Genomic DNA, 27960 nt, shown 5'->3' with positions numbered 1-27960 from the left:
CCTCCCTCGAAAAGTGTCCTCCTACATGTCCTCCTTTTTCATAGTTGAAGACTAATCTGCAGGGCTTTTTTTCTCATAGAACGCTTAGAATGGCTTCCAGCACCATTTTTTGATGTTTTTTTTTTTCAACTTTTGCATGTGCTGTGCTACTCCCACTATTGGCTTTTGAAAGCCAATAGGAATTGCTGCTGAGCATGCCAAAACACCCAGTCGGCAAACTTTGCACATGCAAGTTATATGTATTATTGTTGGAATGAATAAAATGTTTCTTTTATTTACGATATTTTTTTCTTCAATTTATTTGTGTCCTCCTTTTCATTGTAAAAAAGTTGGTCACCTTAGTTCTACGAAACTGCCAAGTGTCCTTTCAACTAAGGACACATGTGCTGCAATCTTTGAATTCTTTTGAGGAGGGATCTGAATAGGCGTGTAAGTTTGCTTGGGCAAGGATTTCAAGAGCATTTTCCTCAGCAATTCTCAACTGATATTCTTCCTCGGGGTGAAAAACGACCCGAACCGAGAAAGAAAAAAGCCCTTCCACCACCCTTCCTAGCACAGAAATTGGGGGACTCTGGCCCCTTCGTGACTTGGAGACTTCAACTCCCAGAATTCCCACCCCTGCTATATAGGAGCTGCTCACGTTGGCGAATCAGAGCGCAGAAGGCGAGAGGAAGGAGGAACGTCTTCTTTGGACTCAGCCCTTCCGCGGATCTGGTCGGTTGTCCGTTGGGCTGTTTCTAGCTCCTCGTCTTTTTGCGAAGTCGCTTTCACAACGGCTGCAGGCATGGTGCTCAACCCGGTCATTAAAAAACTGGTCGACAAAAGAGTAGTACTGGCAAGCAGCTCTCCGCGCAGGCAGGAGATCTTAACTAACGCGGTGAGTGCGCTGACTAGTTTAAACGGCCCTGTGCGGGGTTGGTGTGCTTCGAAGAATTCCTTGCATTTCCAAAAAAAAAAAAAACCCAGATCTAGGCAGAGTTGTTAGATTTTTAACAACTACAAGAGTAGTACACGGTGAAAAAGTTGAGAAAGCTTATCACATGGAAGATCAGAGTCAGGAACACTTTATTCTAAGTAATTGTATCCATATACAGCACATCTGTGAAAAGAAGAGCATACACATACATGATTGCTTCATATGGAATTCATCAGATATAGCTGTAGACATCAATATAACAGGATGTAAAAAATTAATGGAGGATAATGCTCCCACCTGCTGTCCCCATAAATATGGGGCACCTCTCAGATCTGAGGGACCCTCCTTTGGCATACAGTAATCAGAAGTGTACTGTATTAAATTTATCTCCAGTCTGTAGGTTTTCCAAAAAGATTTGGAAACAGAATATTGCAATAGATTAACTCTTGATCTGATTTTGAGAATGTGCACATTGTAATGCCTTAATGCATGATTTGCAATATAGGTAGTCCTTGACTAATGACCACAATTTATGCTGCTAAATGAGACATTTGTTAAGTGAATTTTGCCCAATATTATGACCTTTCTTGCCACACTTGTTAAGTGAATCAATACGGTTAAGTTAGTAACATGGTTGTTAAGTGAATCTGCTTTTCCCATTGAGTTTGCTTGTCAGAAGGTTGCAAAAGGTGATCATGTGACCCAGGTACACTGCATAAATATGAATCAATTGCCAAGAGTCTGAATTTTGATCATGTGACCATGGGGATACTACAGTGGTCATAAGTGTGAAAAATGGTTATAAGTCACTTTTTTCAGTGCTATTGTAACTTTGAACAGTCACTAAATGAACTGTTGTAAATTGAGGACTACCTGTACCTTTGTGACATGCACAAAGGAATATATCCCATCAAATCAGCTTATTTATCATATTTAAGAATGATTCAAGAAAAAAAAGTCACAGTGGCATCTGCACTGCTACTGTTACACATGATGAAACAGATTCTGAAACTAGTCATGCGTATGGTTATTAATGTTCTGTGTTTTGTATTCTGTATTCTGATATGGCATACTTGCTAATCAACGATAAAGTTCAGTACCAAATTAATCAAGTATGGTAAATTTAGAGTCAGACTGAGTAGCTATCTTCTGCCCTAAAATGTTTAATAATACTGGATATAAACCATCACAGTAATTAACTGTTATGGATAACATAAAATCCTCATGTTACTATGTACCACAGCCATTGCCTCAGCATAGAAAAGCACAAACAAATGGAATGATTAGAAATAACTACTAACTATTATTGTAACATAATACCTTAAAAATTACAACAAATAGGCTTTTGAACTAATATTTATTGTATTTAAGTACCACTCTCTCACTGTCCAGATAACTCTTGATTTACAAATAAAAGATTTAAAAGATAATGTAAATATATTCATTTAGCTAAATTTAAAAATAGATTGAACAGGACAGAAGCATAAGTGTTATATGAAATTCAGTCTGATGTGAAATTCGAGTCAGTTTCTTAAACTTATTAAGATGGACTGGAAGAACATTGTTCAGACTTAGTATATGTATTCACAGTCTTAGTGTTACATTTTTTTTGTAATAGTTGTAGTAAAGATTTTTAATAAGCAGTAAGAATAAATACAAATTAAGCTACAAGAAAAATATTCAGAAATTGTACAAAAATGACAGAAAAGAAAGAAAAAATAAGAATATAGTAGACAAAAAGAAAAGTATATAAAGAAATGAATTTCATAACAAGTATAAACAATTTTAGTAACTTACCACTTCTCTTAAAATACAACAAATAATCTCTTTTTCCCATCTCCTTTTTTATAAATTTTATTTCTTTTAAAGTAATAATAGAAAAAGCAAACAACAAAAGGAACAACATTCAAAAATATGTACATTATAAAAAATACATAACAAGTGCTTAAAAAATAAGTGAAAAAGTACCAAAAAAAGTTCATTAAGACTTAAACAGATTTAACTACATTTTAACCTTAGTTAAATAAGCCAAATCATATTCCTTGTTTTTGTTGTTGTTAGTTGTGAAGTTGTGTCTGACCCATCGCGACCCCATGGACAACGTTCCTCCAGGTCTTCCTGTCCTCTATCATCGTCTGAAGTCCATTTAAGCTCACACCTACTGCTTCAGTGACTCCATCCAGCCACCTCATTCTCTGTTGTCTCCTTCAATTACCCTCAATCTTTCCCAGCATTAGGCTCTTCTCCAGTGAATCCTTCCTTCTCATTAGGTGGCCAAAGTACTTAAATTTCAACTTCAGGATCTGGCCTTCTAAAGAGCAGTCAGGGTTGACCTCCTCTAGGACTGACTGGTTTGATTGCCTTGCAATCCAGGGGACTCACATGAGTCTTCTCCAGCACCATAGTTCAAAGGCCTCAATTCTTTTGCGCTCAGCCTTTCATATGGTCTAACTTTCACAGCCATACATTGCAACTGGGAAAACCATGGCCTTGACTATACGTACTTTTGTTGTCAGGGTGATGTCTGCTTTCGAGTATGCTGTCTAAATTTGCCATAGCTTTCCTCTCCAGGAGCAAGTATCTTTTAATTTCTTGGCTGCATCCCCATCTGTGGTGATATTGAAGCCCAGGAAAATAAAATCTGTCACTATCTCCATTTCTTCCCCATCTATTTGCCAGGAATTGAGAGGGCCGGATGCCATGATTTTGGTTTTCTTAATGTTGAGTTTCAAGCCAACTTTTGCACTCTCCTTCACCTGCATCAAGAGGCTCTTTAGTTTCTCTTCACTTTCTGCCATTAGAGTGGTATCATCTGCATATCTTAGGTTGTTGATATTTCTCCCGGCAATCTTAATTCCCACTTTTGATTCATCTAGCCCTGCCTTTCTCATGATGTGCTCTTCATATAAGTTAAATAGGCAGGGCGACAGAATACAGCCTTGCCGGATTCCTTTCCCAATTTTGAACCAATCAGTGGTTCCGTGTCCAGTTCTCATTGTTGCTTCTTGACCTGCATATAGGTTTCTCAAGAGACAAATAAGATGGTCTGGTACTCCCATCTCTTTAAGAACTTGCCACAATTTGTTGTGATCCACACAATCAAAGGCTTTAGCATAGTCAATGAAGCAGAAGTAGATGTTTTTCTGGAACTTTCTAGCTTTCTCCAAGATCCAATGTATGTTGCCAATTTGATCTCTAGTTCCTCTGCCTCTTCAAAATCCTGCCTATACTTCTGGTAGTTCTCGATCCACATACTGCTGGAGTCTAGCTTGTAGGATTTGAAGCATAATTTTACTAGCATGTGAAATGAGTGCAATGGTGCGATAGTTTGAACATTCTTTGGCATTGCCTTTCCTTGGGATTGGAATGTAAACTGATCTTTTCCAATCCTGTGGCCACTGTTGAGTTTTCCAAATTTGCTGGCAAATTGAGTGTAGCACTTTTACTGCATCGTCTTTTAAGATTTTGAATAGCTCAGCTGGAATAATGTCACCTCAACTAGCTTTGTTGTTGCTCAGCTTTCCTAAGGCCCATTTCACTTCACATTCTAGGATCATGGTTATCAGGGACGCTAAGCTTGTTCTTGTATAGTTCTGTGTAATTTTGCCACCTCTTCTTAATCTCTTCTGCCTCTGTTAAGCCTTACTCGATTTCATTTTTTTCTTTGTCTCTTTTTACAAAATCCTTCAAAAGTTTAACAAGATTCTTTTATAAATCCAATATAGAAAAGCTATCCAGATTTGGTTTGTTATTTGAGTATCCTATGTCCATTGCTCACAAATACCCTTCCAAACCTCTGCTATTACAGTATTTCGATCCATTCTATATTAGTAAGTCAAACTTAAGTATTCTTCTCCTTTAATTATAATCTTGAATTTCGCAATTCCTTCTAGCAACCAGCCTTCAAAGTACCATCCTATTACCCTTTTTTATAGAATTCAGAATGTCTATTTTCCCACCAGAAAGTGGGAAAGTTTCTTATAATTAATTTCAAAATCTTACTTCAAATCTACCTGACCTTTAGTCTATTTGTAACTGTCCATAATCAATGTTCTAATCACCCTTTTGCTGTTTATTAAAAAAAAGTTTTATATTTTTAAAAACTGAGGATGAAATATTGTGGGATTATCTTCATAGCTTTCAGGAGAAGCCTATGTCCAAACTGAAGTAATCTCAGCAAGTAATGAAACTTAATGTGACAACTGGTGATGTAGTGTTCGATTCCATTTTAAGAAGTCTAGTAGTAACACTTATTCTGATTAACAAATTTATTAAAATACATAAGCTTTTGTGAGCGATAGCTTATATATTGTAATACAATTTGTTAGCTGAAGAAGGTGCTATCAGACTCCTTCTCAGTTTTTTTGCCATGGTAAGTTGACAGCTCTCCTTTATATAAGATAGGTTATAAGATGGATTTATAAAGATTACATGGTTTAGATATGGTTCATCTTTATAAGATGAATTTATAAAGATTATATAGTATAGAAACGGTCCACCTTTTCTTCCCACACTCTTTGCTTTAGTTATCTTACTAATGAAGAATTGTAGCCTAATAATCATATTAGTGTTATATATTCTAATTTTTCCTTAAAATTTTCTTTTGCTGCTTATATTTCACTCAGGAGGCTGAGTTATTAAGTGGTTAAGAAATCTGTGAATTCATAAGGTGGATAAGAATTCTTGTGCTTGTAATTGAAGGGCAGCTAAATTCAAAGGAGACAAGCAACTAACGTATAGTTCAGGATTCTAGCTAGCGAATTGTTTATTCCTCCAATATCTTCTATATGAAATTTGTGAGAATTAGTGAAACAGTTTGCATCTAAAACCTTAAACTTTTACTTTATTAATAATGTATTTAAGATATCATTCAAGTGTAGCAAGAAGAAGGCTTTATCATAATATGATAAGGAACATTTTGTTACTACTGTACTTCACTCAAGTCTTTCAGTTCAGGCAGCCCTTACTTTCTGAGAGATAATAGTTAAGTTCTGCTAGTAAAGTAGAAAAGTGAAATGGGAAAAGCTACTGTACTATATTTTCCTGTTGCATTTGTGATGCTAGATATTCTAGACTGCAGTCTGCAGTTCTGAAGAGGATGGTATTAAGTAGTTTTTAATCAACCTTGTTGATTAAAGACTACTTAACACCATCCACTTTAGAACAAGGTCAATTAAAGTTGCAGCCTATAAAATATAAATCTTGCATGATTTTCCCCCTTGTTTCATGTATTCTTCTGTTAACAGGGTCTCCGTTTTGAAGTTGTTCCGTCATGGTTCAAAGAAACACTTGAGAAGTCAACCTTTTTAGCCCCATATCAATATGCTGTAGAAACTGCAAAACAGAAGGCACTTGAAGTGGCAAATAGAATGCATGTGGTGAGCCTAATTCCATATTAAAGTTATTTGTTTATTTTATTGATGGGTCTGGTTTGTTTCTTGCATTGATTTACTAACATTTTTTTTCTCATATCTTTCTTTTGGCCTCAAATAACAGGAAAAATACTACCCCCTTTAGTAGAAAGTCAATGGGTGAAATAATGGGTCTATCATCAACTTATCATGTGCTTGATATTGTCCATATGAAAATTGAATGTTTATAGCTAAAGAGGATATTGTTTACTATCACTATTATTATTTGTGCAAAATGTATATTTGGTAGCCTGTTAAACATAAAATACAGAACCAATGGATGAATCATTTGACTTACTATAGAAAAAAATTGAACTCAAATACATATAAGAGTTTAAGATATTGAGGCAGGATGAGGCCAAACCAGCATTAAATGCTCAATGTTCATTGTCACGTAGTAGCTCATCAAATTAATTCAGAAATATCTGTAGAAAGAAAAATCTTCATCAGGATCCAGTCTAAGCTGGGAATAAACAAAGTAGAGACTGCTTTAGAAAGAAGTTTGGAGTTTATTGACGAGCAGAGCCAGACAGAAAGATGGCTCTGAGAAAAACTGGCCACATGTAGCAGGGAGTGGTGGGGCTCTTGAGGGTTGTTTCTTGTTCCTGAGGCTTTGTATTTCCTGTGTCATGTACTTTGACCTGAGTCTGAGTGTGCCCTTTTGGTATTGGTGGGTTAATCATGTCTTTTAGAGTTTGGGTGGGGTATGTAGATTCTAGATTTCTTTGTCTTCCTAATCTCAGCTGCTAGCTTCCTGGCCCCAACCTTCCTGAATGGATCATTAAATTTGCATTTCTAAAAGCTGACCTCTGCCTAGTTTCTGCTTGGGGCTATTAAGAAAACTGGGCTTGCTTTTCTGCCTTTAAGATCTTCTCCATTATTCCTTTGGATAAATATATTCTGCCTTTTTAATGTTTCCCAAAATATTTCTTTCTCTGGATTCTTCCCACAATCCCTCCTTTGTGCCATAAGAGTGTGGATGACACACTTCTACTGGCACAAGATTAAAATTTATCTGGTCAGGGAAACTTGGTAAACAAGCGTTTAAACTGTTAATGCAAAAAAAAAAAAAAAAAAAAAGGAAGACACTAATAGAGGCAGCAGAAAAAGATACCTGCAGTAGCTCCCAAACGGGGAGCTTCCAACCCATAAAGTTCTAAAAGTCAGGGCAAAAGGTCTGTTAGATGGAAAAGAAATTTATAGTGTCCAATATTCTGTGCCAATTCTTTTCAGATGTTGGATGTCACTTTGAGCTTCCAGTCAGGTTTGCACATTCCTCCCAAAATTCTTCACAGCCATGTTTTCCTCAGTACATAACCACTGGCTGCCCATTTTCAAGGGCTGTTTTCTGCCTTAGCTCTTAGTTCAGTGCATCCAATTGAGGTTAGCCAGTGTGCCCCACCCTTTTACTAACAGAAGTGGCAAATTAAACCTTTTATGGAGGAACAAAATATATTGAAATGAAATGACTATAAAACCTAAATTTGGATAAGTTTGAAATTGCTGAATGGTTAAGATTCTCATTTTAAAGGCAATTTTGAAAAATAAATCGATGCTGACATCTAGTGGTGGATGGAGACTATGACAACTATGGCTTTCATATAGGACTTGGCAAAATCTGGAAAAACTAATCTGTGCTTGTGACGTTCAAAGCTCTTAACAACAGAGAACAGCTGTGACAAAAAAGAAAACAATTTGGGTTGCAGACAAAGTGAGACTTATAAACTTTAGGGAACCCCCCCAAAAAAACAAACCCAAACTTTTTTGAACTTTCTGGATTACAAGTATCTATTTAACTCTGACCCCAAAGCTATTTGCAGAGAAAAGAAAATTTGGATTCTTGGTCATCATGAAAAATCAGAGATTTATAGAAAGAACCTATCAAGAAAAAATAAATACTTTTCAAGAGGAGACATGATATGCTTCAACTAATACAAACATCAATGATTTCAAACCACAAAGAAATCCATAATAACTGTGAAAATATAAACCAACTCATCTTCAATTTAACTTTAAAACAAAAAAATCCCAGAAAACAACAATAGAGAAGGAACAGATAAAACAGATAACTGAATACAAATTCGAGGATAGAGACTTAAAGATGGAACCTAACAAAACAAAGAAGTATGATTTAACCCAAGTGGAAAATTTTTTTACAGGAAATACTGGATTTGGAAAAGACAACTTATACTTTAACACCACAAAACAAATTTGAGAATAAGAAAAAAAGATTGGACAAAATGGACTGCAGAGATGTCAGGAAAACTACTAGAACTGAAGAGACAAAAAATGATAAGAGAAACAGAGAGAAAAAGAAAGAATAAGATTTTCAACAAACATGAATGGGCAAATGCCTCTTACAAAGATATTGTACTTGACTTACCTTTTATGTCTACAATAACACAAGAATATGGAAAGATTATTTGATTCAGCAGAACATATTGATTAAGAAAGGTATTGGGCAAAAGAAAAAGGCTAAAGTGAAAATTAAGAAAATAGACGATGGGACCTATCAGAGAGAATATTTAAAAAAGAAACACCTGTTTGAATATGATTAAAGAAATAGAAAGATTTTGGATATGAATTTTATTTTAAGAGGGAAGAGCCCCTCAAGTAACATAGTATTCTCTTTTTCTCTCTTCTTATTTTATTTCTTGATATGAGTAATATAAAAGAGTTGGAATGGCTTATATAAAGGAAATGTTTTAGATATTTAAATGTGATTGGCTTTAAGAAAATTTAAGAAAATGGATTAAAAATGTTTTGAATAAGAATTAAATGACTAGATGACTAGATTTATTAAATGGAATATTTAAAGATTAAATATATTTTTAATTATGGTAAAAAAGAACAGAAAAAAATTGGAAATAAATATGTATTAGCTTATAGGAAACATGGATTTTAGGTAGCATACTATCCTTTTATTTTTCTTTACTCTTCTTTTTTTCTTTTTTTCGTCTTATTTATTCCTTAAGAAAGGTAAAAGTAGTGAGATGGCTTACATGAGAAAAAATAGACTTAAATACTTAAATGTAATTAAATTTGAGAAAATCTTAATCAGTAAGAATGTTTTGAACATTGTGGGAAAAACAGATGTAAACAAGAACTGTGAACAGGATCTATGATGAGGCAACCAGAATGACCAGATAGAAAAGAAATATTATATTGATGTGATTATCTGTAGAAATATTAGAAAAAAATTATATTCAATTGTTACCTACCAAAACAACAAGAATTGTATTAGCTTAAGGTTGGTAAAAGAAAACATGGGAAAAAGAGGAAATCAAGTAAAACTATTATGTGGATTATAGATTATAGAAACCAACTGTTAGTGTATGTTTTTTAAATGTAAACCCAGACAACACACTGTTTACCAAATATTAAAGTGACTATGTTAAAAAAATCAATAAAACATATTTTTTTAAAAAAGAGAGAGAGAAATCACTATTCCTATATTTTATTTTCCTTTTCTTTTTAAGTACCTTTATTTAGCCAAATTGGTTTCCCAGCAAAGCCCTCAGCAAAGCCCATTCTTCACAAATTTCCCTTTATCATTTTTTCTTCATACCGGCTAGGATGGGCAATCGCCTCTCGTCCCATGCCATCAATAACTCACTTAGAAGGGTTCTAGGCACAACCTCTGAGCTACAGCTTCCCGTATCCCCCTTCAGATGTGGATTTAATGGGCTCTAGCTGGGTCTCCCTCGCGGCAAAATCCCTACTGCACTGCATATCAGTTTTCGGACAAAAAAAAGATGTCCGTGAGGACTCTAGTTCCCAACGCAGAGTAAGGGCCCCTCCTTTAATGGGAACACTGCCTTTCAGTTTGCAGACCAAAAAAAGGTCTGAGAGAAACTGCTGTCCCCATCCAGCAGGTATGGGCACCTCCTTCCTCCGGCTTTTCACAACTACTCACAAGTACACTTTTCTTCACAACTTTTCCTGAACATCGTTTCCTGTTTACATGTTTGCTGATTATACTTTTACTGTTACTGTTTTGGACTCAGAGGAGTCTGGAAGGACCTGACTGCTTTTTCCAAGCAGCAAAGATGAGCATCTCCTTCCCAGACCCCTTTGCTTACAGGGCCTTATCAGCTGATTCTGAGTCTCTCATTCACTTTTCCATTCCATTTTCACAGAGCCTCTCCCTTTTCCCTAACAAAAGGTCCTGCGCTCTGGCCAAACCTCTATGCTTTCCAGAGTCTGTTGGTTGAACAGATCTTTTCTGTAGTTAGGAAAGGCCAGAGGGAGCAAAACCCAACTGTGATTGGGAAAAGGGTCTTCTCATTCACTCACACACAGAGACATACACACATTTCCTTCACTCCCCTGGGCTTTAAAATTAAATTTTAAAGGTACTCACCTTCTTTCCAAAGCAGCCCTTGAGCTCAAACTCAAACCTCCCTTTACTACCCTCGCTCCACATGGGCAGGGCCTGGGAAACCCATCCATAGACACAAGTGGTCTGCTGCCGGCAAGATGGGGCTTATCAGTCCCAGTCCATTAGTCAGGTTAGTTTGGAGTCCCATCCTGGGTACCAAACTATAAAAAGAAAAATCTTCATCAGAGTCTAGTCCAAGCTGGGAATAAACAACATGGAGACTGCTTTAGAAGAAGGTTGGAGTTTATTGAAGAGCAGAACCAGACAGAAGCGTGGCTCTGGGAAAGCTGACCACATGGATCAGGGAGTGGTGGGTTTTTAATGTTTCCCAAAATATTTCTTTCTCTGGATTCTTCCCACATATCATAAGCATGACCAGAGGATGATAGTTCTTTTCCATTGGAGTTTTTTATTGATTAAGACTTACTATCTTTGTTTCTGGGATTAATGTTTAGTATTTCACCTATTGTCCATGAATTAATGAATACCCTTTTAAAATATCCAAATAGTAGTCATCATCAGATGGCAGAAAATTGCATAATTTAATTATGTGCTGTGCATAGATGTCTTCCCTATTCACTATATGAATTTCCCCATGTAGTGCTTCAGTGGATGATCTTGAATTGTAATAGTGTGAGACAAAGAGTTCTGTATGTCCACATTTCTTCTGAGAAAATTTCAGAAGACAGTATGTGCCATTGGCACTTCAAAAATTACAGAAAATATGCTAGTTCTTCCCCCGTATCCCACCTTCCACCTAACACCAAATACCCAACCAGCTTACAAGTATTCCACCCTCTTACATTTGATCTTCTATTAATGTCTGCACTTGAATGAACTGAAGATTACTTTTATTATATTAAGGTTGCTTTTTCTGTTTAATTTGTTATCTGATAGCATTCAGGTTTATAGGCGCATTTATATGCTGTCATGGAGAAAATTGAATAAAATACACAGACCCTTTATGTTTTCTTTCTTTTTTCTTTCAGAAACATCTTCAAACTCCAGATATTGTTATCGGAGCAGACACTATAGTGGTGAGTATAATATGCTGACAACTATTTAGTAATAGTTGTGTAGGTCTGTAGTATTCCTTGATGAGCACACATAATAGAAATTAAAAATGTCAATTTTGTCTATCCAATATTGAGTTTTTTTTAAATTCAATTATAACAGCTTTATTCTAGCAAGGGAAATGGGTACCGTATAAGGCGACCTCCGCAAGCGTTAAAATCGGCGCCAAAGACGGGGTTCGTCTTATACCCCGAGTCGTCTTATACGCCAGAAATACTGGTAGTTTCCGGTGTATAAGACGACGTTCTAGGAATGCGACTCGGCGACAAAGACGAGGGTTGTCTTATACGCCGGGTCGCCTTGTACGCCGGCATATACGGTAACCATTTTACATAAACACAATGTGAGGATGAAAGGAGCTGGTAAGGCAACTGAAATAATTTTGAAGGCCAGTTTAGACAAATGTGGAAAGAACGCTTCCCAGTGGCTCCTGAATGAAAAAGGCATGAGCAAAGTGGAAGAAAGATCAAACAATGCAGTTTCATATTTTGTAAAATAAATGTTTTGTGAACAGTTAAACTTGGCAGTCTTTTTCCTGTGTGGTTTCTCACTTTCCTTGGAAACAGACAGTTTTTATACTAGCAGACTTTTTTATAAGAAAAAATGTTTACACTTCTCTTATGATGTTTTAGTCATTCATTTGCACTGAAATGTACCATTGTTGAGAATAAGAGGCATATATGCAATATATACTAGCAGAGATATTATGATAGTGATCAAAAATGTGATGAAATCAGTATGTCCTTTGATTTCTTCATACTGTTTTCATTCAGAAAATTCCACCACAAAGCTTTTTTTAAAGGTTTGCCTACACCTTATCTAAAAGAAAAAACACTCATTTGTATTTGCAAAAGGCCAAGTCAGAATGGGGTAAAACCCCTTTTTTGCTGCTACTGCTGCTGCTAATGTCAGTACTAGGTGGACCAATAATTCAACTTGGTGTCAGGTTAATTCCTGTAAATAGTATTTCTATGGCTTTTCTTAACATGCTTCATTTTATTCACTTTGATATGCTTCTTTTTTTAGTATTTTGTTTATGACTATTTTAGTTTTCATGTTCATATCTTTGTAGAAAGGCAAATGTCTCTGAGCAGTTGTTCTGCTTGCAAAACACATTCAGAAAGAGGATTTTTAATTAATAGTTTCTGTCAAGCATTATTCAGTTGTATAGATAAAATTGTATGAAGAACTGTAAAATCAGTATACATGTTAGGGATATCATAAAACTAAAGGAAAAATGTTTTAATATATAAATTATGTATTATTTGAGCTTTGGCTACAAAGGAAATTATTTTGATATACTTTAAGAGATACTTACCATTAACTACTCAAAATACACATTGTTTCTATCTTCTTTGTAACAAGTACTGGATACATAATTTATTTCAACATAAAAAGTATAGGAAGACTATTCCAAATTTTATTTATAATCTAATGGTTGTGCAAATTTTGAAACTCTTATTCCTGGAGTTTCATAATATTTTTAGCCTAATAAGATATATGTAGTAATATATGTACATTTCCATTTCAGACTATAGAAGAACAAATTTTGGAGAAACCAGTGGACAAGCAGGATGCATATAAGATGCTTTCTAGGTATATGCTTTAAAATTAAACTTTAATGCAAATAATGCTTTTATCTAGGCCTGGACATTTGCAGTGTATTATTTTTACACCAGACTTTTATAGATACGATACGAAAAACCCCATTTTTTTTGTTAAAATATTATTAGTATGAGAGAAATCTAAACTGTAGGATAGTACACTAGGGTTTGGTATCTAATGTCTTATGTGGCATTTTTTTACTTATGTATTTCTATTTGTTACATTTTTTAATTTTCATTTTAGATATTCAGTGTATTATTGACAGAATTGTACTGGATTTCAAAGACTTTATGCTATTATACCAATGTGCTACATCAATTTTAAGAATTGAATCCTTTTTTTGTTGTAAATGTTCATTAGTCTGAAAATATTGCATTACTTAGATCAGCATTTCTCAATTTCATCAATATTAACATGTGTGGAACTCAAGTCCTAGAATTCCCCAGCTGGCATGCTGGGGAGTTGAAGTCCACACATTTTAAGTTGCAAGATTGAAAATACTGATTTAGACCATAATTTAGCAGTCTAGATGATGGATGGATGATAGAATACTTTATTGGCCAAGTGTGATTGGACACACAAGGAATTTGTCTCTGGTGCATAAGCTCTCAGTGTACATACAAACTACAAGTGATAGGTCATAGATCGTAAATCATAGCTACAATCATTAATGATAAAATACAAACAACAAGTGATAAATCATAATGTAGCAATAGGAAAAGGTAGTAAGAAAGATGAGAAGATGAGAAAAGATGAGAAAGAAGAAGATGAGAAAGATGAGAAGGATAATAGCAATACAACCCTACTACATGAGTAAATATCTTTAGGCCAGTACTGCAGATACTGTGTTGTACCATATTGTTCTGCACAATGTCATTTATACATATATACATATACATGTATGTATGTATGTACAGAGAAAGAAACTTTATACCATAATATGTGAGAATGCATTACCAAATTCTTATATGTGGTGGATAATGCTATGCTGTATTATTCATAAATGACAGAACATCTCTTCATCACACGGAGTTGTTACTTTAAAGGAAATTAATCTTTATTTCAAAATGACGGCACACTAATTTTCTATTCTTTTTAATAGGTTAAGTGGCAAAGAGCATAGTGTTGTTACAGGTGTTGCAATTGTTCACTGCAGTAGTAAAGGTAATATATGATGTCTGTGTCAGATCAATTTTCATTATTTGTACAATTGTCCACTCTTTAGTATCACTCTGAGTCTGGAGATTTCAGGAATTAAGCTTATCTCTATTCAGTTAAAGTTCTGAAACTTTAATCCTTGGTGTTGGACATATATTTCACCTTTCTTCCAGGAGTTCAAGGTGGTTTAGAGCAGCTTTAATTCCCATTTTTAAAAATGATATGTTGCAAGCATCCAAAACAGTACTGTAGATACATGACCTTTTCTCAGTGGCATTATAAGGATCACTTGACATTCTCCGTAAAACCCAAGAGGAAAGGCCAGCTGTCCTAATATTTTGACTGAGGTATAAAACATATCCATGTTCTGATGAATCAAAAGTTGGAATTAAGATTGCCGGGAGAAATAACAACAACCTAAAATATGCAGATGATACCACTCTAATGGCAGAAAGTGAAGAGGAACTAAAGAGCCTCTTGATGTGGGTGAAGAAGGAGAGTGCAAAAGTTGGCTTGAAACTCAACAGTAAGAAAACCAAAATCATGGCATCCGGCCCTCTCAATTCCTGACAAATAGATGGGGAAGAAATGGAGGTAGTCACAGATTTTATTTTCCTGGGCTCCAAGATGCAGATGGGGACTGCAGCCAAGAAATTAAAAGACGCTTGCCCCTGGGGAGGAAAGCTATGGCAAATCTAGACAGCATACTAAAAAGCAGAGACATCACCCTGCCAACAAAAGTGCGTATAGTCAAGGCCATGATTTTTCCAGTTGCAATGTATGGATGTGAAAGTTGGACCATAAGAAAGGCTGAGCGCAAAAGAGTTGAGGCCTTTGAACTATGGTCCTGGAGAAGACTCATGCAAGTCCCTTGGACTGCAAGGCATTCAAACCAGTCAGTCCTAGAAGGATCAATCCCGAGTGCTCTTTAGAAGGCCAGATCCTGAAGTTGAAGCTCAAATACTTTGGCCACCTAATGAGAAGGAAGGACTCACTGGAGAAGGGCCTAATGCTGGGATTGAGGGGAATAGAGGAAGGGGATGACGGAGAATGAGGTGGCTGGATGGAGTTACTGAAGCAGTGGGCGTGAGCTTGGATGGACTCTGGAAGATGGTGGAGTACAAGAGGACCTGGAGGAACATTGTCCATAGGGTCGCGATGGGTCGGACACGACTTCACAATTAACAACAACAATGTTCTACATGCCATTTATCATTTGATACTCCTTTGTTAAGGAGATACATTCCCTAGTCATCTTTGTTCATAGCTAAAAGCCCCAAGTAACCAGAACTATGCACATGTATTCCAGACATCCTATGGGTTGTTTTAAAAATATTGCAGTGCTGATAGTTTTATTTCTAGTACCTTTTCTAATAATTTCTAGCAAGGAATCTGTTTTACAGCTAGTGTCTAAAGACTATGTATACAAATAAATCAATGAATACATAATGAGACAGATTGAGAACCACTGCTTTAGTTAATTAAACTCAATGCAGACCTCATCTGTGTGTGTGTGAGTGAAGTTAGATCTTGTACCCCACTTTAGCAATAGCACTTAGACTTATATACCACTTCACTTCACCTCTCTAAGCAGTTTACAGAGTCTGCATATTGCCCCAACAATCTGGGTCCTCATTTTATCAACCTCGGAAGGCTGGAAGGATGAGTCAACCTTGAGCCAGTGAGAATCAAACTGCTTGCAGTCAGCAGAATTATACTGCAATTATACTGCATTCTCACCACTATGCCACCACAGGGCTCTCTTTACACTTAAGGTGAACTATATTTTACCTTTGATTGATTTTTTCATGATTTATTATGCTGAATTTCTTGTAGTCAGAATATGTAATATTTAAATTTTCAGGAATCTTTGGACTTAAGATTGTATACTTGAGTCAACTTGAAAAGTATTTTGGACTGGTGTCTAGAAACTGTTCTAAGAGAAGTGGGTGTCACATACTTTCCAGATCCTTTATGCCAAGTAAGGCATTAAACCTACTGATTTTGCCTTAACCTGATAATTTTTATGTACTGATTCCACCTACAAGTTTCAGCATTGAGAACATTTCTAGTTACTGTATGGTTAGATTTTCAGATAATTATAGATATTTGGGAAAGATGGACACAATAACTTTGAATGCTTAATGATTTTTTTTTTTTTTTTGCTGCAACATGTTTCTGTATTATAGCAATTTGGTTTATTATGCTTTGCTGCTGTCTTCCAAATTATAATAGTTCTGTGCTGTTAATAATGATAAGACATTATTGACTGGAAAAGCCAGAGAAATTATGAAACTATTTCCAACAAATTAAGTTGATGGAACAATATGTTTTAAAACATTTTAAATGTGAAATTTGATGAAATGTCCATTTCAGTGCAGATATACTGCTTCAAGCTTCTTGAAAGCTTTTTCAAAATGCTCACAGCAACTTGCTTTATGGACTACAGGTGGTGAAGACCAGGAGTAAGTCTTCTGAAAGTAGCTCATCTTGATGTTATTATCCAATATATACTTCTGCATTTTTAGATGATTATCTAGACACTGAAGTCACTGAGTTCTTTGAAGAAACAAAAGTCAAATTTGCTGAACTCTCTGAGGAACTTCTGTGGGAGTATATCCACAGCGGTGAGCCAATGTAAGTGCAATATAAGCTTCATTGTATTGTTCTAGAAACTTGTAAATTAGGAAATTCAACTTCATAATGTAAATAAATATCAATGGCACTGAAGTATATGAAATATCATATAAATAGCATAATAAATTTTTCATTTTATCTCTGAGATTATCAGTAGTACCATTTTAGGAAACTATATTAACTAATATACATGGTGAAGTTTATAAATCAGCTGGGAATGGCAAAAAAGTGAGCGTGAAATTCATTGATTATTTCTTATGTTTCAAAATTGCTATTACAGTATTACCAATTTAAATCACTTTTTATTTCTGTTCCGAGGGAAAAAATGTTTTGAAGTATGGTGTTATATCATTAGCTTGTTCTTAAAAAGGAATCTAAAGGTGGACTCAAGGTACCGAATTTGAAATTGTATTATGTTGCTGTGGTTTTAACATTAATAAGTGATTGGGTTAATTTAACAAATGTAGAAATACTCCTCTTAGAGGATTGGGATTTACTTTTTGGATGGCATGCCTATTTAATTTTTAATAAAAAGGTTGATAGGGTCTTTAAATCTCATATTATAAGGATTTCTTTACTTCGGGTTTGGAGGAAATATTATAGAAGTGATTTTAAAATTCCACTATGGGCTATACCGGGGCATGCGATAGAAGGGATAAGGAGAGGAGTCAAGATGGATAGCGTTTCTTATGCACAACTACTTAGATGGGATGGTAAAAATTGGCAATTAAAATCTTTGGAAGATTTAATACAAGAAAATATTATTTACTCATGGTTTCATTATAGACAAATAGTGGAGAGGTGGAAGATAGATCATAACGTGGGTTTGCTTAGAGAAGATGAGAATTTATTAAAACAAATAAAAGATCAAAGACGAACCCATATTAAGAGAATGTATGGGGTGTTAGTAGAATTGGATTCAGAAGTAGAATTAGTTAAAGAATGTATGGTCAAATGGGCACAAAATTTTGATGAACCGGTTCTATTAGATACTTGGGAAATTATTTGTGTGAGAAATGTTAAATTTACACAAGCCCAAAATTTAAGGGAAATTTTTTACAAAATGTTTTATAGATGGCACCTTGATCCACAAAAAATGTCTCGTATGTATCCTGACTTACAGCCTAAATGTTGGAGATGTGGATGTTTGGATACTACTTATTATCATATCTGGTGGTCATGCAAAAATATAAAAGCTTTTTGGATTAAGATATGGTGGAATATTCAAAGAATTTTTAGAAGAAGGGTAAAATTTACCCCACAACTGTTTTTGTTAGGTATTGTTTCTGATTGTGATACTAAAGAGACTATATTGATGTTAAATTTAATCACAGCGGCAAGGTTGTTAGTAGGGCAATGTTGGAAGAAGGAATCTTTGCCTACCTTGCAAGAGTGGTTTTTTAAAGTTTCTTATTTGGCGGAAATGGCAAAGATTTCGGCTTTCTTGAAAGACCAATCGCAAGAGAAGTATTTTTTGGTATGGAAAAAATGAATAGACTTTATACAATATAAGTTGGATATAAAAAATATTATTTAGCTTTTCAATAACTTATACTTAAAATTTAAGATATTTTATAGACTTTTTTCCTTTTTCTTTCTTCCTATTTTCTTGTATTTTCTTGTATTTTTGTTTTTTTATACATATATTATTGTTAATTAGTTTACAATTTGTTTAATTAATGTATTTAGATTTGTTTATGGTTTATATTTGTTTTAAGACTTTTTGAAAAAATATTAATTAAGCCTGTATTCAGCTCTGGAAAGGTCGGGGGAGGTATGGGAGGGTTGGGGGGGCTTGGGGAAGGGAACCGTATTGTTTTGTAAAATTTAAAAATTTTCAATTAAAAAAAAAAAAGGAATCTAAAGAGGTCCTTAACTGAGTCTCTTAAGCTTTAACATCTGGCTATTTTGTTTTTGACATACATTTTATTAATTTATTAACTAGTAGGAGTTTTTATGGATTTTTATTTAAAAAGTTAAATACTAATATTTTAAATTCATGCTTGTATGTTTGCGTGTGTTCATGTACATGCATTTTTTTCTTCAGGGACAAAGCTGGTGGATATGGGATCCAAGCTCTCGGGGGAATGTTGGTGGAATACGTTCATGGAGATTTCCTGAATGTGGTTGGGTTTCCTTTAAATCATTTTTGTAAACAGTTAGCTGAACTGTATTATCCACCCCCAAAGCACACCATCCATCATATAAAATATGACTCTATTCCTTCAGTGGAGACTTTTGAGATTCTAAGTGACGGAGATTGTGATCCTTCAGATAATACAAAAATGGAAAATGCCAAAAGGCTAACAAATGGTGGACTTGTGGAATTGGGAAAATGCAAAGAAAGCAATTGCAGTTATAAGATACCTATGGAAATTCAAAATAGAGTACCAAGAAATGTAACACAGTGCCTCTCAAAACTTACACATCTTCTGGATGGTTTTAAAGCCTCAAAGGTGATACATTTGTTATTTGACCATATGTATTTAAGTTTTATTATGCAAAATGGACTGTAGCATTTCTTTGATTTGTCATCCACAAATGATTTTAGCTGTGGAATTCAAAATTTAAAATATTTATCTTATATCTGCAGGTTTTGTTTGTGGCATGTAAGCTGAAAGTATTTGATCTTCTTAAAGATAGGGACACTCTGACCACAGAAGATGCGGCAAATCAACTTAATACTTCCCTACGTGGAACAGAAAGATTATTTGATGCTTGTGCATCTCTTGGTCTGTTGGAAAAGAATAATCAAGGTCATATTTTGTTCTAAAATTACTCTGGAAGCAAAATATAGAATAAGTTGAGTACATGACATCCTAATGTCATCCAAATGTAATTAGAATAATAAGAGTAAATCTATACATAATTTAGAAAAAAAGGTACATCTGGAGAAAAATGAACTCAGAATGGCCTTAGAAGAAGCTCACCCTAGCACAACATCACAGTTGTGATGTTGAATTAATTGCCTGGTTTCTATCTCCCCTTAAAATGCTGGGAGGGAGGCAGCCTTCATTCTGAGGCATGAAAACAGCTTTCTGTTTTAAAATGTTTTTTCTCAAATGTTACTTGTCTTCGAATTTTAAATTATCCATTTTTAGGGTATTAGCAAATTTATAAAGGATGCTTAGCTTTTTAGGATTGTGCAGTAGGAAAACTAGCTCTGTCCTTCGGGGAAAAATCATTGCCACTTCCTGAATATTTTTTTGTTGGTATCTGCAGCCTACTGTACCCAAACTGTTTATGATCCCTCCATTTTAAAGAACCATACATTTTAGAATTTTTTAAAATTTTATTTAGTGTTTTTATGGAAGGAGATGTGCAAAATTTAATAAGCAAAGATAATTGTTTAATTACATGCAGTCATAGTACTTAATCTGAAAGAATAATAAATAAATTTCTGGAATTTGGTGCTGAAATTTTATTTTTTAAAAATATGTGTTTGTAATTTGTATTTGTAATTTTTAAAAAATGTCTTTAAAGGTTACAGTAATGCAGAATTGACAAATCTATGCCTGGTATCCAATAGTGAATATTCACTTTATGACTACATTCTTCATTGTAATGACCACCTGTGGCCTTTGTTTACACATTTGGAGCTAGCAGTTAAAGAAGGAACTTCACAGATCCATCATATATTTGGGAAGAAAGTGAATGATTTGTTTCAGGTAGGGAAGAATCTAGTTACTTTTTAATCAAGGTGAACACTTTTTTAAAAAAAAAAGAACTTAAAAATAAAAATAAAGCTTACTAGACATATTTTATCATATTTTTATTTTTCTTTCAACTTCTATTTTTTAATAGTAGTAAAATAAAATAAAAATAAAAAGAATAAAACATACAGAAAAAGGGAAAAAGAAAAAAATCGTTTTCCGTCTTAATCACAAGTACAAACAAACTGAATAATTCATAACTCCCTATAACATTACATGCAAATATCTCTTTTTCCCATAACCTATTCTTTACCCATACATAAATCTGTAAATCATTAACATTTCAGTCCTAGGGTCAGAAAAAAGAGATCCCAGATTTATACAAACATGTCTTATTTTAAACTTGATCAAACCAACCAGCTTTGTACTCTTTTCTTCTGATTTTAACAGTCTTAATCTTTAGTTCACTCAGAAGTTGTAGGATTTGATCTCCCTTCCTTTTTCTATCTAAAAATTTCTTCCAAAACTTTAACCAACTTCTTTTGTAAGTTCAGTAAAAAGTCCTTATTGAGGTCAATTTCTTATTTAAATTTCTACTTTACTTGTTTTTTTTTCTTTTTAAGGTCCTAACTTTGTTTTCCAGTTCTTTTGCAAATTCTTTATGTCCTGATATTTCTGCATCAAACAAAATTTGTTTCATCTTTATCTTGTCAATCTTCCAAAATATTCTCTTATGCAATAGTATTTTCTTCTTTAATCTTTAGACATAGTTTATTTATTACTGACATGAAGCTGCTATTTTTGACTCATTTTTTAAAAAGTATTTTGCAATGTCAATGTCAAGCATTTTCTGTCATTTTGCAAGTTTCAATGCTGACTAAAAATAGTTTTTCACTTTTTATTCCTTTTCTCTTTCTGCAAGGAACCTATATCTCCCTCTAGTGTTCAGTTTCTGAAAGTCTCAAGTTGCTAATTTCACTTAAGGTAGACTAAGCAGTTTGGTTCCCATGAATGTGTTGTTCTATACCAGTGATGGCGAACCTTTTAGAGACTGAGTGCCCAAACTGCAACCCAAAACCCACTTATGTATCGTCGGGTGCCGGGTGGGTGTGGCCCATTGGGTAGGTGTGGCCAATTGGGTGGGCATGGCCCATTGGGTGGGTGTGGCTGCCGTGGTAACGGCAGACTGGGTGGGACTAAAACGTTCAGTCAATTCCAACTTTGCGAGATCTTTTTTTTTTCCCACGAGAAGTTGAAAATGATTGAAAAAAGTTGGAACTTTTTTTTTTTTTTTTGCACGGCAGTGGAGGCCTAAAGTGAAAAGGTTTTATAAAACTCAGCTGATGGCCTAGGACTGGGGCAACAGCGCACGTGCCCACAGAGAGGGCTCTGCGTGCCACCCATGGCACATGTGCCATAGGTTCGCCGCCACGGTTCTATATAATTATTTCCAAATTTATAACAAGTCATAATACTCCATTATTTCAAGTTTGTCTGATCCCTTAATTCGTTTATAACTTTCTTAAATCACATCTTAGCTCTTTGCTGTTTATTTCTAATTCTTTGTTCTTAAGCTTATAGTCAGTTTTTTAAAGAAGAAAAGTAAACCCACTAAATGGCTTTTCAAACTTCTCATTTTGAAGATTTCTAATATCTTTAAGATAGAATTTGAATAGGTTATTTCCAAAAGAGAATTTGAAAGTGAGTGAGCAAATTCAGTGTCCTTAAAAGATTCTATCACAGTTGGGAGCATAATGGTTCTCTTCAACTCTTGGCATTGAAACTTTCAGGATACCTGTCTTGTGGTTTCCTTACGAGTAGCATTCGACAGGTGTACAAGTGGACAATGTCCGGTCTTCTGCTTAGCTGGAGTGGTTCTGTGGGGTTGGTCTACAAGATTACTTCCTCAAGGACATTGCACAATTATGATCCTGCTGGAAAATATGTACATCTGCCTAATTCATATCTTTGATTGGTTGGATGTTGATCACAAGATAACATCTTAAAATACTTATTTTGGTGTAAGATAAGATCTTAAAATAGTTATTGTGCCCTGCTTCCAGTCATTAAAATAGTGTATTGTATCTCTATTTTATTTATCTGATATTTTTCATGCCAAATTCACTAACTTTTATTACTGAGATTCAGAGAACAGATTTTTTTTTGTATGTAGGATATTCTAAAATGCTTTAATTAAATATTCTGTAATTTTAAGCAATGTAATTTATTTGGGTTATATAATTCTGTCATTCCTTTATAAGTTAAACAGGGAAGAGAAACCAAACTGTTTTAGGTCTTTTTTCAAGATCTGCATTTTAGCATTTGTTTATCTACTTGTTTTGTGATCTCACTTTCTTTTTTAAGGATTTCCACTGTCAATCTACAGAACTGAAGCAATGTTTTGTGAGAGCCATGCACAGCAGTTCCAAAGTGACAGCAAGAGACATAAGCACAGCTTTTGATCTTTCACAATTCAAAGTTGTATGTGATTTGGGAGGTATATGTTATAACATTATTACCCCTAAATATTGCCAGAAAATATTCGAAAGTACAGTTGTGATTAGATGGATAGCTTTGTTAAATACAGGATTTTTTTTTATTCAGAGAAATAATGTTCAGTCAAAACACAGTTTTAGGTTTATGTCTTTGTATCTCTGCCTCCTTTAACTTAAATGTTCAAAATTACATACATTTTGTTCAGCAAATGCTATTGTATCATGCCCTGGCAGGATTTTTTCAATCATGTTCCCATAATATTAATTTCACTTAGTCCCCAGGGAGAAAAGTTTAAGTTATCCTTAACTGTACTAGTATTAAACTAGTGTCCTTTCAAGGTATATAAAATTTGTTTGTCACTTTTAACTAGGAGTGAAATCAAGTAATTGGGAATAGAAACAGATGGATTAGGATCAGTATAAGGACAACAGATATAACACTAGCATAATTTTATGCCAACTGCAGAATTTGAATAGTTCCTGAAAAGCTGAACAATACGTTATTCTTCCATCCAACCAATAAAAATGGGGTGTAGATGTATAAATTCTATGGGAGATCTTATAAACACAACATATCTGAACTTCTACTTTCCCATTTGTACATAACACAATAACATAGAGCACTAAAATAAATTTCTGTATTCTCTCTGCAGGTTGCACTGGAGCTTTAGGTGATGATCTAGTCCAGATCTACCCAGAAATGCAAGTCATTGTCCTTGATCTTCCTGAAGTTATTACAGATGTCACCAGCTGTCAACTTTCAAGACAAAATGCTTGTGAAGTATCCTTTGTATCAGGTAAAGGTGTTTCTGCCAGTTGTAGACCAAACTAAGGGCACTTGCAATCCAAAACCTATGAGCTAATTTTATGTGGATTAGTGACCTGTTCTGCAAACAGATAGACTTGGCTTAGTAATAGTGCATAAATAAGATAATAAGATCGTAATAAAATTTCAATTATCTCTGCAGTAAAATGTTGATGTATGTGATTGCAAATGAAGCTAACTGAATTCTAACAACATCTCTAATGAAAATATTGACAGAAATATGCTTCATAGTTTTTATTTTAATGGTTGCTAGCATAATTTTTCACATCCAGAAATTCATGGCAAAATGTTAAAATTTGAAATGCTAAATTACATAAAATTGATACAATCTGACTACTATATTTTGAATCTATGCACATTATGTTAAATGTAGGCCTGAGTTTTTTTTAAATATTATAAGAGTGAACTTTTTCATTCTTCCCTCCAATAAATGTTCTGCACACATTTGAAACTTGCTTATTTATTTATTTTAATTTATTTATATCTCATGTTTCAGTTTATTTATGAAGCTGTTCAGCTGAAAATGTAGTCACTTTTTGGGGAACTAATGAAAATATATTTTCCAATAGGTGATATTTTCAAAGATAATCTTCCAGAAGCAGACCTTTATATTCTTTCAAGGGTTTTACATCATTGCTCTGAGGAAAAGATTTCTCTACTATTAAACAAACTCTCTGCTGTTTCAAAGCAAGGTAAGAGTTTAAATCCCCCTCCCCCGATATTGATTTACATTTACTTAACTGTATGAATGATGTTTTTCATTCAGTTAAACAAGATTTGAAAATTAAGGATATTAAGACAATCTGAATCATAGCTAATCCTAACTTCAAAGTATTTTACTTAAAACACTTCACAAACTTTTTTTCTCTAAGGATTAAGGGTACAACTAATTACTGTTTGACTAAAACCCATAATTTAGCAGATAAAGGTAACATTCAAAATAAATATTGTAAGAACATTATAATTCTTGCTGAAACTAATATTCTTACCTGAAACTGAAAAATGTTGAAATTTCAAGATACCTAGAAGGAAAAAGATTGTGAAAACTATTTCAGAATTTTTTTTATCAAAACCCTCTTCATTAGTCCTGCAAGAAAAGAGTTTTAAATTCCTTCTTAGTATCTTGATCTCAATAAGAAAAGATGTCAGAATCAAAACAGCCATGAACTTACAAAGGAAGAGGCAAACTTTTCTTTTTCAGATGTTTGTGTTCTGAATTGTTTATATTTAAAAGCAGGAGGATATTATTGTCCACATTTCCAGATTGCAGTTATGTGGCAGGGGCTAATTTAATCTCTGGGACTGTTTACAAGTGCTTATTTTCAATGCTTTGTTGAAGAATTCTATGGTACAATTTGTGGATGCTGTGGGAGGCCACAAAATGGGATTGGAGAACTGGACTGCACGTTGTCTGTACTTGTTTTAAAATATCAGTGGTTTGTTCTTTAAAAAAAATATAATCCTGTTTTCCTTTTAACAGGAAAAGCTTCCTGTAGGAGGAAAAACATAGAAGACTAGACATATGTTACTAAATTTTTGTTTTTGTTTTTAATATAGGAGTTGCATTGCTAATAGCAGAGATTTTGCTTGATGAAAAGCGAATAAACCCTGCTAGAGCTGTTTTCCAGTCTCTCAGTATGACAGAAGGCAAGGAAAGGAGTACCTTGGAATACAAACAGTTATTGGAAGAACATGGATTTAGTAATGTGCAGATTAAAATAACGGGAAATCTGCTAGATGTAATTTTGTGCTCTAAGAAACTATCTTCCCAGTATACTAAATAGTACGGAATTTATTATTTCAGCTTTCCAGAATACTGTTTCTATTTCTGATTTTGGTGTCTGAATTGTTACAGTAGTAAATTGTATGTAAAAGCTATTCCACTTTTTATTGTAAAAACTGCACTAAATGCTTTCTTTTCTTCCTGAAAAGTCCTGGGTTTTTTGTAATTAATAGCAACTGATAGCATTAAATCATTCCCCCCCAATACATGTTTGGCTTCTAATGTAATCCAACAGCTTTTCTATGCATCATGAGCTAAACAGATTTTAATAGGGCAGCATCAATTCTATAGTCCAATGGCTCTATTTTGTAATAGGAAAAACCAAAGAAATATTACAAGAAAACATAAAAGGAATCTATTCCAGGTCTCACTTACACACACACAGACATACAGACCCCCCCCCCACACACAGATCAAGATCTCTGCAATGTAGTCCAGATTAGAAGCACATTAAGGGCCAAGTCATGTTTTAATGATGGTTGTCCAATATTCAGCTACCCCTCCTGTCTCCCAAGATTATTCCCTGCATACCATCACACATGCATTTTAATTACTACTTTCTCTTCTCTTTGATATCTTTGAGCTAATCAGAGATGCTGGTGAATTTTCTTTAGCTACATTGTGGAAGTGGTTTGCCATTACCTTCTTCTGGGATGCTTGTCAATCCTTCAAGGTAGTCCAGACAGTAAATTAAACAATCACTCTGTTTCTCTCTCCATTCCCCCCCCCCACACACACATAGGTTTGGTAACAGTGATTGGGCTTATTCAATATGTGATGAGTTTTAATAAACAAGCTGTCAACACTGCTAATATTGGATATTATTGCTTTGACAAGATATGCAGAACTGTCTGGTGTTTTTAGTGTTAATTCAGATGATGGTGAGGGGGGGAGAAAGATAAGGACTGCACGTGGGAAGGGAACAGAAGTGAATTTTTGCCCTCCAGGTTGATTGGAAAATGTGAATCATGACAGCAAAATAGGGGTGGAGAATAGCCTGGAATGTTATGTGCAAAGGAAGGGAAATTCAGATCTTGGCATCCATCCATGTTGTGCTGACACTCTGTTACACTGTACTAAAGGCTTTCTAGGATAAACAATGCCTGGAAGTTCTTTGAAGTGTTTCATTAGTCGGAACTATGACATCATGCCAAGATCAACAAACTTTTCAAACCATTTATGGGGTCCCGAGCTGACGAAGATTCGGGGAAGATCTCATTATGGAAGAAGAAAGATTGCCTAAGGTCAGTACCCTGGCAGCAGCAGCTTCCCCGGGGGGGAGTGACAGCCAGCAAGCCGGGGGGGAAGGAACTCTGGCAGATCTTCCAGCTGGGAGCAAGACCAAAGCAATTAGGAGAGCTGATTTGGTCATCAGACCGGGATAAGCCCAGCGGAGACTTCGAAACAACTTTGCCACCTTCAAAGACTTTAAAAGCAGAATGGTGGGGAGCTAATGAATTGCCTGCCACTCAAATGTTGGGTGAGTGGCTGGAAAGATTTCAAAACCCAGAGGTGAGAAGCAAAAATCAATTCCTGCAGAGAGGAGCCTGCAGCCCTTCCACTGTAGATCAGACATCCTTTCAGATCCTGTCTTCCCCTGCCAGGGACTCCAGCCCTGAAGAGAGAGTGAATCCCACGCTGAGGCCTCTGCAGCAATGGGGAGATTGGCTTCCCCAGCAGGTACATGATCAGCAACCTCTGAGCTTGCCACAGCTAATAGAGGCCTTGCAACACCTTGGTGCAGAAGCCAGATCAGCAGCTGGTGGGAGAACAACCACAGGAAGGAGATTGGCCACAGCCCCCAAAAGTGCAACCCCTGAGCATAAATCTGCAGCCAGGATGGGGCCAGCAGCAACAGCCACAGTGGGGGCCCCAACAGCCTATAATTGCATCACTTTTCGGAGTAACCTTCGATGGGGACCCAGAGAAGCTGATTTTTTTCTTCAACCAAGTACACTCTCATTTGAATTGCTGGGCCTATCTCTATCCGGACCGAGGGGCCTTGGTCGATGTGATTGTGT

The 27960-nt window shown here is 35.1% G+C and overlaps 1 protein-coding gene across 1 annotated transcript; it reads left to right on the top strand.

The window, feature by feature from the left end:
* The first annotated feature begins 656 nt into the window (after positions 1-656).
* Positions 657-26658, top strand: ASMTL (acetylserotonin O-methyltransferase like). The gene is made up of 13 exons (XM_039320253.1): positions 657-877; positions 6163-6294; positions 11698-11745; positions 13314-13378; positions 14490-14551; positions 17074-17182; positions 19230-19638; positions 19776-19938; positions 20666-20850; positions 23200-23332; positions 23984-24127; positions 24726-24848; positions 25714-26658. Exons 1-13 carry the CDS (start codon positions 785-787, stop codon positions 25938-25940), a joined length of 1893 nt encoding a protein of 630 aa, XP_039176187.1. The 5' UTR covers positions 657-784; the 3' UTR covers positions 25941-26658.
* Positions 26659-27960: the final 1302 nt, after the last annotated feature.

The sequence above is a fragment of the Crotalus tigris genome, unplaced genomic scaffold (assembly GCF_016545835.1).
Source record: "Crotalus tigris isolate CLP2741 ecotype Arizona unplaced genomic scaffold, ASM1654583v1 scf7180000023627.613776, whole genome shotgun sequence".
In the NCBI taxonomy this organism is placed as follows: Eukaryota; Metazoa; Chordata; class Lepidosauria; order Squamata; family Viperidae; genus Crotalus; species Crotalus tigris.
Note: the sequence above shows the minus strand (reverse complement) of the source record. Positions and strands in the feature narration are given on the sequence as shown.